We start from the raw sequence: 14,701 nt of genomic DNA on the forward strand, positions 1-14,701 counted from the left end.
TTTGTTAGTTTTTGTGGTATCTATACTTATTTCACTTCATTTTGGTCTTTTAAAGTGTAAAGATTGATGATCTATAAAGAACGTCATTGCAATGGCTGACAATAGTCTTCTGAACACTGTTGAGTTTTTAATCGTAATAATAGTACATTTGTTCCATTGAGAAATTATCCTCATTTCCTGAGAGCATACATGTAGTATAAACAAGAGCTGTCCGTAAGACAGTACGCTTTACTATTCGATGATTTGACACTAAAATAAATTTATGTCACAATTCTAAAAGGAAGATACACCAAGATATAAAAAGACCCTACTACTCAGAGGGTAAAGGTCAAGTATGGAAGGGGTACTGACATTCTTTATTTTGATGGAATTAAATTATATCATTATTTCAATAAAATCTGAAAAGTAGATCCCTCGGAAACCCCGGAGAACACAGCAAAAAAAAGAAAACTTGCGTATTAAGTCTTTATCATGATATAAACTTGCACACCTTTAATTTTTTGGCTGGCTCCACCCCCTATTTTTAAAGTTATGGCCCCTGAAATAGTAAAATATGCACTTTTTCACCTAATTATGTGCCTAGCTAAAAAAGTATTAGATGTAAATTCAGGAAACCTTGCTGGCGTCTGTAGCGTGATGTGACCTTGCACACTTGGCATTCTTCTTGAGAATCTTAGCTCTTATTACAGAGTTATGGCCCTTGCAATAGCCAAAATAGTGGATTTTTTGTTTGTGATGCTCATAGCTCAAAAAGTATAGGGCCTAGAATAATGAATCCTTTTCATAAAATGTTTGTTGAGGCTATACCCCATTAAGACTGCAAACATTTGAATTATTGCCCCTTATTTGTGACAAATGTACCAGTAGGGGGCACATCCTGTGTGCTACAGACACATTCTAGTTATATTCTATAAGATGTCCTTATCCAAACGGCAAATGTTAGAATGCATTGCTAACAGAATGCTACAAGGCAATCCGTCGTCATCAACAATTTGACTGTTAACACTCTAGAGGTCACAGTTTGGCCTAATCTTAATGAAACTTGGTCAGAATGTTACCCCCAATAAAATCTTGGACAAGTTCGATATTGGGTCATCTGGGGTCAAAAACTAGGTCACCGGGTCAAGTCAAAGGAAAAGCTTGTTAACACTCTAGAAGTCACAATTTTGACTCAATCTTAATGAAACTTTGTCAGAATGTTACCCTCAATAAAATTTTGGATGAGTTTGATATCGGGTCATCTAGGGTCAAAAACTAGGTCAAGTGAAAGTAAAAGCTTGTTAACATTCTAGAAGTCACAATTTTGACCCAATCTTAATAAAGTTTGGTCAGAATGTTACCCTCAATAAAATCTTGGACAAGTTCGATATCGGATTATCTGGGTTAAAAACTAGGTCACCAGGTCAAATCAAAGGAAAAGCTTGTTAAACACTCTAGAGGTCACAATCTTGGCCCTATCGTAATGAAATTTGGTCAGAATCTTACCCTCAATAAAATCTTGGACGAGATCGTTATTGGGTCATCTTGGGTCAAAAACTAGGTCACCAGGTCAAATCAAAGGAAAAGCTTGTTAACACTGTAGAGGCCACATTTACGACTGTATCTTCATGAATCTTGGTCAGAATGTTAATCATGATGATCTAAAAGTCCAGATTGGATCTGGGTCATGTAGGGTCAAAAACTAGGTCACCAGGTCAAATCAAAGAAAAGCTAGTTAACACTTTAGAGGCCACATTTTTGACCATATCTTATGAAACTTGGTCAGAATGTTAATCTTGATGATCTATAGGTCAAGTTCAAATCTGGGTCAGGTGGGGTCAAAATCTAGGTTGCCGGGTCAGATCAAAGAAAAAGCTTGTTATCACTCTATAGAGGCCACATTTATGACTATATCTTTATGAAACTTAGCCAGAATGTTAATCTTGATGATCTTTCAGTGAAGTTCGAATCTGGATCATGTGGGGTCAAGAACTAGGTCTCTAGGTCAAATCAAAGGAAAAGTTAGTTAACACTGTAGATGCCACATTTATGACCATATCTTAATGAAACTATCTTGATGATCTTTAGGTCAATAGGTTAGGTGAGCGATATAGGGCCTTCATGACCCTCTTGTTCATGAATTATGTCCCCCTTTTACTTTGAATTTAAGTTTAATTTCATTGCATTTTCACTATATATCTCTTATGACAAGGAGGATTTGGTTCAGACTTTAAATAGTTGTTCAACACCATCACTCCCAACATACGACACAAGAATCATAACTCTTGCACTAGTATTTCATGAATTATCCCCCTTTATGTTAGAATTTTAGGTTAGAGTTTTGGTGCACTTTAACTCTTTCTCTCCTATTACTGAATGGATTTTATTTAAACCTGAAGTACTTGTTCCACATAATCACCCACATCATTTGACACACGGGCTATCACTCATGCACCAATAATAAATAAATTATGCCGGCTTTTTTCTTAGAATTTCAGTTTACATTTGGTGCCATGTCCCTTATACACTTTATCTTTATATCTCTTTTTATGCCCCCGAAGGGAGGCATATAGTTTTTGAACCGTCTGTCGGTCTGTCAGTCTGTCGGTCTGTTCGCAATTTTCGTGTCCGGTCCATATCTTTGTCATCGATGGATGGATTTTCAAATAACTTGGCATGAATGTGTACCACAGTAAGACGACGTGTCGCGCGCAAGACCCAGGTCTGTAGCTCAAAGGTCAAGGTCACACTTAGACATTAAAGGATAGTGCATTGATGGGCGTGTCCGGTCCATATCTTTGTGATCGATGGATGGATTTTCAAATAACTTGGCATGAATGTGTACCACAGTAAGGCGACGTGTCATGCGCAAGACCCAGGTCCGTAGCTCAAAGGTCAAGGTCACAGACGTTAAAGGATAGTGCATTGATGGGCGTGTTCGGCCCATATCTTTGTCATCCATGGATGGATTTTCAAATAACTTGGCATGAATGTGTACCACAGTAAGACGACATGTCGCACGCAAGACCCAGGTCCGTAGCTCAAAGGTCAAGGTCACACTTAGACGTTAAAGGATAGTGCATTAATGGGCGTGTCCAGGTCCATATCTTTGTCATCCATGGATTGATTTTCAAATAACTTGGCATGAATGTGTACCACAGTAAGACGACGTGTCGCATGCAAGACCCAGGTCCGTAGCTCAAAGGTCAAGGTCACAGACGTTAAAGGATAGTGCATTGATGGGCGTGTCTGGTCCATATCTTTGTCATCCATGGATGGATTTTCAAATAACTTGGCATGAATGTGTACCACAGTAAGACGACGTGTCACACGCAAGATCCAGGCCCTTAGCTCAAAGGTCAAGGTCACACTTTGACATTAAAGGATAGTGCATTGATGGGCATGTCCTGTCCATATCTTTGACATCCATGGATTGATTTTCAAATAACTTGGCATGAATGTGTACCACTGTAAGACGACGTGTCGCATGCAAGACCCAGGTCCGTAGCTCAAAGGTCAAGGTCACACTTAGACGTTAAAGGTCATTTTTCATGATAGTGCACTGATGGGCGTGTCCGGTCCATATCTTTGTCATTCATGCATGGATTTTAAAATAACTATGCATGAATGTGTGACACAGTAAGACGACGTGTCGCGCGCAAGACCCAGCTCCGTAGGTCAAAGGTCCTAAACTCTAACATCGGCCATAACTATTCATTCAAAGTGCCATCGGGGGCATGTGTCATCCTATGGAGACAGCTCTTGTTACTTAATACTTTTGAACAGACTCGAACTATTCTCCTCAGATGTGCCCAGTTTCACTATCGGGCATCGAAATAGTCATGCGCTCTGTCTCCTGTGACAGCTCTTGTTTATAGCTCACCTGTCACATAGTGACAAAGTGAGCCACTGTGATCGCCTTTTGCCGTAGTCTGTCATCCATTGGCGTCTGTCATCAGTCCACAATTTCTTGCGAACACGATAGAGACTATATTTTGTGATCGATTTTAATCAAACTTGCAAACAACTTATATTGGCATACTATTTCAGTTCATTTGGAAAATTGGCCAGATTCCGTCATGTGTCCCTTAAAGGGCAAAAGTTTGCTATTTTCGGCTCTTGCAGCCATATAGAGACTTCGTTTATGGTTTGATTTGATACAAACTTGCAAGATATCTTTAACAACAATAGATCTTGGGGGCCTCCGTGGCCGAGTGGTTAAGGTCGCTGACTTCAAATCACTTGCCCCTCATCGATGTGGGTTCGAGCCTCACTCGGGGCGTTGAATTCTTCATGTGAGGAAGCCATCCAGCTGGCTTACGGAAGGTCGGTGGTTCTACCCAGGTGCCCGCCCATGATGAAATAATGCACGGAGGGGCACCTGGGGTCTTCCTCCACCATCAAAACTGGAAAGTCGCCATATGACCTAAAATTTGTCGGTGCGACGTTAAACCCAACCAAAAAAAAATAGATCTTGGATTTCATGATAAATCCGTCAGGTTCAATAATTGGTTCCGGAGTAACTGCCCCTAACTGACCCCTGTCAGAGCCAAAATTTGTTAATTTCTACCTTATGAACACAATAAAAGTGATATTTTACATTTGGTTTTAACCACACTTACACACAACATAAGTCAAATCAGACCTCGGTTCCTTTCGAAAACCAGCTAGATTCCATCATGGGTTCTAAAGTTACTGTCCCTGAAAATGGCAACATTTTCTATTTTTGCAGCCATATAGAGCTTTATTTATGCTTTGATCTGATACAGACATGTTTATCTTGATGGTCTCTTGGGTAAGTTCGATACTGGGTCATGTGAAATCAAAAAACTAGTTCGCCCAGTCAAATCAAAAGAAAACGTTGTGATCACACTAAAAGCCACATTGTAAGGGCAGTTGGAACTTGTTTGTCTTATTGATATATTGGTCGAGTTAAAGCTGGATCATCTGGGGGCCAAAAACTAGGTCACCCTATCACCCTCTCAAATTGAATAAAAACCTTGTGAACACGCTATAGGTCATATTTTTTGTCCATTTGTTGTTAAAACATGTCATAATGTCTCCATGGACAATTTCTCGGTCTAGTTCAAAACTGGTTTATCTAGGGTCAACAACTAGGCCAGTTGGTCATCATGTATAATCAAAGGAAATGCTTGACACCCTAGAGGCCACATTTATAACCCTATCTTCATAAAACTTGGTCAGAATATTTGTCTTGATGATTGCTATGCCAAGTTCGAAACTTGGTCATGTGGTCTGAAAAATTAACTCACCCGCTCAAATAAAAGAAATAGTTAGCTAACACTCTAGAGGCCATATTTATGACCACTTCTCAATGAAACTTGGTCAAAATGTTTATCTTGATAATTCATAGGCCAAGTTCGAGATTGGGTAATGTGGGGTCAAAATCTAGGTCATCTGCTCAAATAAAAGGAAAACCTTTTGAACACACTAGAAGCCACATTTTAAGTTCATGGGAACTTGTAAGAATAATTGTCCTGAAATATCAGTCGAGTTCGAAACTGTGTCATCTGGAGTTAAAAAAAACTAGGTCACAAGGTCAAATAAAAAAAACCTTGTGAACACGCTAGAGGTCACATTTTAAGTCAGGCTGTCCTGAAACGTGGTCATAATGTTTGCCATTATGATTTCTTTGACGATTTTGAAACTTGGTCATCAGGGGTCAAAAACTAGCTCACCCAGTCAAATCAAATGAAAACATTGTCATCACATTAAAAGCCACATTGTAAGATTAATTGTCATGGGAACTTTGAAACTGTGTCATGTGGGATCAAAAAACTAATTCGCCCAGTCAAATCAAAGGAAAATGTTGTGATCACACAAAAAGCCACATTGTAAGGCAATTGTCATGGGAACTTGTAAATGTTTGTCTTAATGATATCTTGGTCGAATTTCAAACTGGGTCATCTGGGGGTCAAAAACTTAGTCATCCTTTCAAATCAAAGAAAAACCCTGTGAACACGCTAGAGGTAACATTTTTAGTCCAGTTGTTGTTAAAACATGTCATAATGTCTCCATAGGTAATATCTCGGTCTAGTTCAAAACTGGGTTATTTAGGCTCAAAAACTAGGCCATCAGGTCAAGTCATAGAAAAACCTTGGTCATGATGTTTGCCTTGATGATATCTTGGATGGGTTCGAAACTGGGGTCCAAAACCAGGTCACAAGGTCAAATCAAAGGAAAACCTTTTGAACACACTAATATCCACATTTTGAGTCCAATTGTCAAAGGAAATTGTTAGAATGTTTGTCTTGATGATACCTCGGTCGAGTTCCAAACTGGGTCATCTAGGGTAAAAAAAACTAGATCACCCTCCCAAATCAAAGAGAACCTTGTGGATACGCTTGAAATCACATTGTATGCACTTTGTATGTCGTCTTGATGAGGTTAATAATTGTTGCCAGTTTTATGAAAGTCATACCTGCGGTTGAGTAGGTAAGGAGCAGACACAGTTATGGAGCTGACACGATTACAGGCGGACCGACCAATTGACGGACATACGTGACGTAAATATAGCCTTCCTATATCTTGGGGTGTAATAATAGCAGTCTCTGTTTGATTAAGTCAGTTCAGGAAAAGAGCAACAGCTCCGCCTGCTCTCTAGCACTGCCTAAAGCGGAACACTATAATAAATATCTATTGAGTTTACATCGAAATGATAATCCTGAAGGACAACAACGAGTCCATTTTACGATCGCAAGAAGACTTACAGTCGAAGAACGAGGCAACAAATTAGGATCGCCACAATACTTCTAGTAGAAGAACGACGTGCCGTTTTACGTCCACCAGAAGACTTCCAATCGAAGAATGAAGCGACTAACTGCGATCACCGCAACACTTCCCAAGAAAGAAGCGACGTTTGTGATCACCATAATACTTCTAGTCGAATAATAAGTGAAATCACAGTTAAATACAACAGTTCCACAATGTCGAACTTAGTCTTTAACTGAGGAAAAGAAAACAATTAATCGGCACACAACAGATATAACTAGTAGCAATAGAAATATTTTCAAGACAGTATATTAGTATATTACATATCTTGATGAACAATACAAGTTAGATGTTGTGATCCGACTTAGATATGTTCAAGCCGGTGGAATTTCAGTATATGTAAATATGTAGCAGATGTAAGATGTAAAATTAGCTGTATCAAGAAACCGTTATAAGATATGGTTAAAGACCAACCACAGATGAAGTGAGTTCTATTGTATTTCCTTGATGGTATGATTGGCATTGACAAGTAAGAAACACAAGTGTTACTTTAAACTGACAGAGACATTTAAGACGACAATACTTGGGATTTTACTCTCTAAATGTTTTATTAAAAGCAATATGAGCAGTCCGAGAATATTTGGTTAAAGTCAAATTACATTTTGTTAACGTGTAAGATATTTATTAAACCGTGTTGCTAAACTGAAAAGAAAAGATTATCTTAATAAAAAGTCAAAAAGATGAAATTTTTGTTTTAGATTGGACCTCTGTGTGTTTAACATTACGTCATGCTTTTTAATCAGTATTTCATTTTCTAGTCTTGTTTTGTTTATATATCATAGATTAATAAAACGTCTGGCATGTTCGCATGTCATACCTTTCCAGTCCATTACTGTGTTGGTCGTTTGTGTTAAGGGTGGCTATTTAGTCAGTTTGTGGCTATCATTGTTATGACATGAATAAACTACAAAGGCTAAGAGGCGCAAAATATAAAAAAAGAATTAACAGGTAAAGTTGTGAAATACAGAACTCGGGTAAGGGCCGTAATTTGTTCGTCACAGCGGTACTTTAATTGACGTATCAGAATGATTATCATAAATTTCATGTGGGGGGGGGGGGGGGGGGAGAAGTATGTCACATCTTCGTTGAGCCCTTCATTGTGTTCGATCATCGGACAAGGCGTAATGTTCTTCGCGGAAATTTGATTATACGTCCTCCACCTTTAGTTTATGTGGAGAAATTGGCAGTTTCTTGTGGATAACATGTGAGTAGTGATACAGAACCAAGGAACACTTGTTAGGATAACTGCCTGCCGTTACGGAAATGAAAAACTGTTAAAACTGCTCTGAACAAAAAAAAACTGAAAAAAAAACAACACACAACAAACAAACCTAACAAAACACATTTTTCTTTGGCGGATCTTTAAGTATTACGAGCAGATACATTAATTTACAGTTACGTATACAGAGAAAGTATGGTTTGATGAATATGGTTTTAAAGTCTTCAACATTTCTAACAGTACTTTGCAGGGAAATCGGGATCCCTTTCACGCAGAAACATTTCACATTCCTCAAGTTCGTCTTCTCGATTTTTTGCAATTCCCAGAAAATGACTTGTAATGTCGACCACCATGCACTGTAAACGTCTATCTTTTAGCAAGCGGAACACTGACAAACATTTCTTAGTAAGCATACGAGTATCCGCTTTATACTCCAGAACTAGCAATTTGATTACTTCTAGATCAACCACTTCGCACGCAGTATGTAACGGTGTTTTACCAAACTTGTCTGGTACATTGATATCGGAATAAGGGCAAAGCAGTTCGACAATTTCAGTGTGTCGCTTGTGTATAGCGGCATGCAAAGGCGTGAAACCATTTTTCTCTGCTAGCTGAGCATTTGACACCCTGACAAGAAGTCTGACGATTTTTGTCTTCCCTTCGTATGCAGCACAGTACAATGCGGTCCTTCCAAAGCAGTCCTTGGTGTCAGGATTAACGTTCATGTTCAAAAGAATTTCCACTAGCTCTACATTACTTTTCCAAACAGCTATATGCAACAGTGTCATTCCTTTGATTCTAGATTTTCTTCCATACGAAGTTGTTCTACAACTCATTTGCGAACTGTCTTCGATTAGCAGTATTTGCACAACTTTATTATGGCAGCGTATTGCAGCACAATGTATTGGAAAGTGACCCCGATAGTCCTTAATTTTCATTGAAGCACCATGTTGCAGAAGTATTTCAACAATCCTATGTATTTCTGTACACTGATCGTGCCCAATGTCAGACGCCATATGAAGAGGTGTCCGTTTAAATTTTCCAGCCCTCACATTTACATTTGCCCCATTTTCAAGTAATATTCGACAAACTTCTGTTTTCCCATATTGTACTGCTTTATCTAAAGCCGAACGGTTGTTGCTATTCCTATAATTCACTTCAACCCCGTGCCTTAGAAGGCACTTTACGGATCCCAAAAATCCCCTTTTTGCAGCATATATTAATGAACTAGTTTTGTGCTTGATATGCGACCTAGTTCTGAGGTTTCTGTCCCATTTATCCAGCAGCATGTTGAGGACCTTCGTGTTCTTTGCTGATGCAATGATTAAGTGATCCTCATTCGGTTTAGCGTCATATGAAAGTAATGTTTTGATAACATTTTCCATGTCAAGATCAGTAGCAATGAGGAGGGAAGTATACAGGAAACAGTCAGACTTTTCAGCTAAGGGATCAAATATATTCTCCATGTACTCTAATAATAACTTGTCATTTCCGTATAACAGCAAAAATGCAGGTACATAAATTTTGACGTTTTCATCCAGACAAATGCCGTAATATCTTTCGAGCTCATAGGAATCTCGGAAAGAAGCTACTGGTTCTGACAAGATCTCTTTTCCTTCTTTACTATTAAGGAACATACTGATGAAAATTCTGTTTTCAAATGCGTCATGTCTTAAGATAGAGATGCTGTCAATGTTCCAATGACTTTCGAGTTCCAACGTGCAAATCGATGGTATAAAATCAGAGCATAACGGCATTAGCAATAATTTTGAGACATCTACACTCACATCATACACTAAATCCACTAGGGATCCATAGTATGATGTTGACTTATGTACGGCTGTTTCTTTATTGGCGTTGTCACGGTCGCTTGTTATGTATTGCCTTATAAGTTTAAGTATTGCTTCCTCAAGTTGTTTGTATCTGAACTCCTCCACAAATACATGAAAGCCATCTCTTTTATTTTCCACTGTTGTAACGTATTTCATAAGAAAATCATGACTTGCAAGAAAAACGACTGCATTTGGATAGTACTTCCCGGCGATGATTCCAACAATGTCCCTCACAATGCTGTGGCAAAATGTGTAGTCCCCTGTCTTGGGACTAAACCTTACAAATCCACCTCTGTGATGTTTCAAAGACTGGCGAATGGATTCGACGAATTCGCCTTTCAGTTCCATGCCAAAATATTTGGCAGTTTCTTCAATATCTTTTGCAATAACCGGCGGTTCAATATTAGCCAAATTCAATTTATTTTCATGCACAGCCCAAATTAAAATGAGTTCGAAGAATGCACTTCTGTTTGCACTGATGCCTTCTAGATGCTTTTGGAAAACTTCAACAGGCATTTCAAAAAAGTCTGCACCCTTGTCGAACATTGAGTCGTCGTTTGCAAACATATGGACACTTTCAGGGAATCCCATCATCACATTCATTTCAGACTTCTTGTCCAACTGTGAAAACTCTCCGCCAACCAGATGCTCCGTACTTAAAGGTTCATCTTTAATAAATGCAGACTTGTAAACTTTGTTGCAATCTTCTACAAATGTTTCGTTTCTTTCCCGCTTTGCACAATCAAGATGAGACGTTAGCATTTGCATTCTCTCCTCGTCAGTCAAATCGGATGAGCTTAACCGTTGAATATTTTCATCTGTAAAGAGTTGGCGTCCTCGAAGTCTTTCATTGGCTTCCTCAAAAATATAGTGGCGAGAAGTTATTATGACATACAATCTTTTTCTATTTATCGTCTTTTCTATTTCTGGAAGATAACGGTTCCACCTTTGGAGCAACTTTTCATCCAGAGCTCCTTCTCCAAAGATATCATCAATAAAGACAGTATCAAATGTTTTCTGGGTTAGGTCAATGTGCTTCCAATCTGATGGTCCTCTTAGTTTTAAACAACTTGAGAGTTTAGTCACTTCAGATATTAGTTGTATGGCCATTGTAGTTTTTCCCTCTCCAGGCTGACCATTTAACACAACAACATGCGACTTTCGAAGTTTCTCCCTTGCTTGAACATGGGCATTTGTTATGACATACGGCTGATGTTCGGCATCTTCAAAGAACAGTGTGGTCATTGCTAGGTATGAAAGAAAAAAATGTGGTATGAAGAGTTTTCTGAGCTAAGTCTTATATAGTATATATCTCGGCTTCATATTAATATAAAAGCATAAAGCTTCCTTCATAACGTTCATATTTTCAAGTAAAGTGATAAATACGTTCGTAGAAAGAATACTTACAAGCCAAACTTTTAAGCATTGGAGACAGTTCCGTCGGCTGGTAACCCATGCCCCCTGAAGAAAAAAAAACTACCGTCATTTTGTGCCAGTACAGAGAAGTGTTATTGACTTTGGTAAAATATGACTGAACTTCAGTATAGGACAATACTAATAATGAGTCTTTGTTTAATGCATTGAGTAAACACATACCTTCCATTAAGGTAATTATCGAGTCTTCTGCTTTTGTAAGGCGTTCTGTAATTTGTAATTGATTTGAAACTTGTTCGTCTACAATTTGTGCTAGTTCAGAGTGTTCTTTGTCTGTATGGCGAAGAACGTCTTCAAAGTTTTCTTGTTTAGTCTTTATTTCATGGACTTGACCAAATGTTTCATTTATGGTCGTCTGAACACCTTTTATAATTTCGTCATATTCACTGATGCTTGCAGTTAATTCATGTTCTTTAGTTTGTTGAGCCTCGACTGTTTGTTTTAAGTTTGATATATCTCCTTCATGTTTTGCTACATCTTTTTTGACAGCAGTTAGCTGCTCTGTTAGTGCTCTATCAGAACTTTCCCAATCTTTGATTAATTCTTCATATTCCTGTTCTTTAACAGGGTCAATACTACTTTCTTTTAATGCTTGGATGCTTTCGGCAAGATCTGGAATACCCTGTCCGAGTCGCAGAATAACCTGAATTAGTAAATGGAGTACATGTGAAGTATAACTCAGTTATGGGTATCAGTAAACAAACCAAAAAGGTCGGTACTAGGGTCATTCAAGTTTTGTAACAAAAATATATGAATATCTTATGATAGGCAAAATTTGACAGTCAGTAGTATAATTATATCCATACCTGTTCAATGTCACTCCATTTCAGAGAGAATTCTTGCTGACTTAAAGACAATGCCTGTTTATGGGAAACCTAAAGAAAACACACACAACAAGATGTTATATATATCGTTTCTGATGCTGTTTAGTGCGAATTTGTAGAAAAAAAGAAAGAAATGCAAACTTTTCTGTGGAAGTCTATTGATAACTGTGCACAGAATAGAATATGTATTGAAAAGAAAAACTAATGATAAGGTCAAAACAAGACGGAAAGTGGAGATATCGCCTTTGAATGAAGAGTCCAAAAACATCACTATGTACACATTATATATGGATTATCATTTACGGATTATCATTTTTAAAATATATCCAAGTATTGTTAAAAACATATCAAACCTCATTTCGGATGAGTTTGAGTCTCACTATATCGTCCACCAGTGAAGTATCTCTTGATGAAGGTATTCTGTCCCATAATTCATAACTTTATCATGACATCACAGTACATTAGGGGTTCTAATTGACCAATCAGACAGCTGCATTTTCGAGTACCTGCCAGTTTCCACTTGGGTATAACAAAGTATATTTACAATGAACATATAGTGACTTTAGAAATAAATATCACACTATTTTAGAAATCAAATTAAGATTTCTCACTGCACATGCCCCAGATGATGCTACAAACAACAAAACTTTGAAGTTTCATTGAAATATTATATCAATTTAATACTTTTATTTTAGTTGAAAGTTTGGGATTTTACACAGGGAGTCTATGATAAAGTCCGAGTAAAATGTAATCATTACCCAAGTGAAATTAGTATCATTCCGCAATGTTTTGGACATGTTAAAATTATGAATAGAGAATTTTCATCAAGGTTGCATATATACCTTAACAAGCACGTTAGTAGTGACACATCAAAATCTTCGGAAGATGGCTGCCCGACCTGCGGGTACAGTTGTAGATACTGTTTTGCTGTAATTACCTTCGTCTTCCTAAGACTATTTAGTTTTCCTCTAACGTTCGGGGTGTTGAGTGTGGCTTGAAGGTCTTTTGGTGGAATTATTCTATCAAACTGGTGGCGCAAAACAAGTGTACCTCCATCGACAGTTAAAGACAATAGTCTGAAGCAGTACGACTTCTTCTCCGAAGGGGAAATGATAGCTGCAGTCGCCATGGTCCTTCAATGTAACTGTAGTATGTAGTCTACCAGTCGAAGAGTTTGATCTTCATGGATTTTACACTGGCTATTAATATAAAATAACATTAACTCCTAATTTGCAACTGAGCTTTCAAAATATTGTAACCAGTCTTGTTATGGAATTTGCTATCTGAGGTCATTCAACGGTAATAAAGTAAATATATGAGATCCTTTGAAATCATGGAATGCAACTTGCAAAACAGTAGAGGTTCGATATGACTGAGTCTGTTTATTAGAGGTAATGAAACGTGCAACAATCCTCGGGTACCCGTAGAACGTTTAATATTATACATACTCCATGATTCCAAAGGAATAGAATGTCATGTCAATTTTTTTGAAATTTCAGTGTTATTTATGTTGCAGCGTCTAATAAGCCTTTATTCATATACATTTAAATGCAGTAAGTATCAGATTGACACTATAATTGTATTGCGATACATGATGTGACCTATCACGTCGTTTCAGATAACACCCAGACAAAATATTTGACCTAGAAACGTTGGCTGTCGTCTGCATTCTACATGTATTTCAATGAAAGAGCTCTGACTCTGACATTACTTTAAAAGTTTAAATGGGCTTTAAAATATTGTCATAATACCAATTTAAATATATAATCATTCTAAATGATGTGAGTGCATGAACTCGATTTTTTTCCAGCAAAACACGATCTATTTACATACTTCCGCGTTCCGATAACATATGTCGGAATAGATCTTGATTTTAGAGTAAATCCGTCGCAGTTGTCTGGTAAAAATTGGAATTAACTTGACAAGTATTTCATATATTCGGCTTAATATTATGTTTTAGCGATTAAAACGATCTCAAAATACTTACCGAGTAAGTTTCAATATGGAGTATATCTCGCTAGATCACGTCTATCATCGTTTGGATCGGGATGATTACGTAATATGCCCATATATATAATTAGACACTTTTCTCAAAGAAACTTTTAAGCATTTGCAAGAAAAGTTTTACTCTTTTTTATTCTTTAAATAATAAGTAAAGATATTTAGTCAGTATTCTTCACCAATATTTTAGAAACATGAAAGTAACAATCACCTTTGTTACAATGATCAGATTTTGAATTTCATTTTACAAGGGAAAAGACATGGGTCACCGTACGTTTGTTAAATATAGGAATGCATGCTATAAAATCTTCCTATTAAAATATTTCGTATGAGGTCCGTTGCAATATGGGATAAAAAGTAAAAGAATACAAAGCACAACCACACTTAGCGAATGTGACTTCTGTCACAGTACCCATATTGTGTCTTAGTCCTCATCTTTTGCCTCCGGCAAAATGTGCCAGCACGGCGGGTGCCCATTGCCAACAGATATTTGTGCGCAGTTCGAATCACCACTTGATTACGTTCAAGATCAGCCGCCAAATTTTGGCAAATCATGTGTGACAGTATTAGTTTTGTACTTTCGGATCAAATGGTTTTTTTCTCTTCAATATGGTAATTAA

At 37.6% G+C, this 14,701-nt stretch overlaps 1 protein-coding gene across 1 annotated transcript; it reads right to left on the bottom strand.

Annotated features, from left to right (window-relative positions):
* Nucleotides 1–8,083: 8,083 nt before the first annotated feature.
* On the bottom strand, nucleotides 8,084–14,130 carry LOC128555500 (uncharacterized). Its single transcript, XM_053537892.1, has 7 exons — nucleotides 14,068–14,130; nucleotides 12,890–13,279; nucleotides 12,434–12,509; nucleotides 12,063–12,131; nucleotides 11,419–11,899; nucleotides 11,230–11,283; nucleotides 8,084–11,069 (listed from the first exon to the last, which is right to left on the bottom strand). The coding sequence occupies exons 2-7, from the start codon at nucleotides 13,207–13,209 to the stop codon at nucleotides 8,224–8,226; spliced, it is 3,846 nt and encodes a 1,281-aa protein (XP_053393867.1). The 5' UTR covers nucleotides 13,210–13,279; nucleotides 14,068–14,130; the 3' UTR covers nucleotides 8,084–8,223.
* Nucleotides 14,131–14,701: the final 571 nt, after the last annotated feature.

Source organism: Mercenaria mercenaria, chromosome 3 (genome assembly GCF_021730395.1).
Source record: "Mercenaria mercenaria strain notata chromosome 3, MADL_Memer_1, whole genome shotgun sequence".
NCBI classification, from domain to species: Eukaryota; Metazoa; Mollusca; class Bivalvia; order Venerida; family Veneridae; genus Mercenaria; species Mercenaria mercenaria.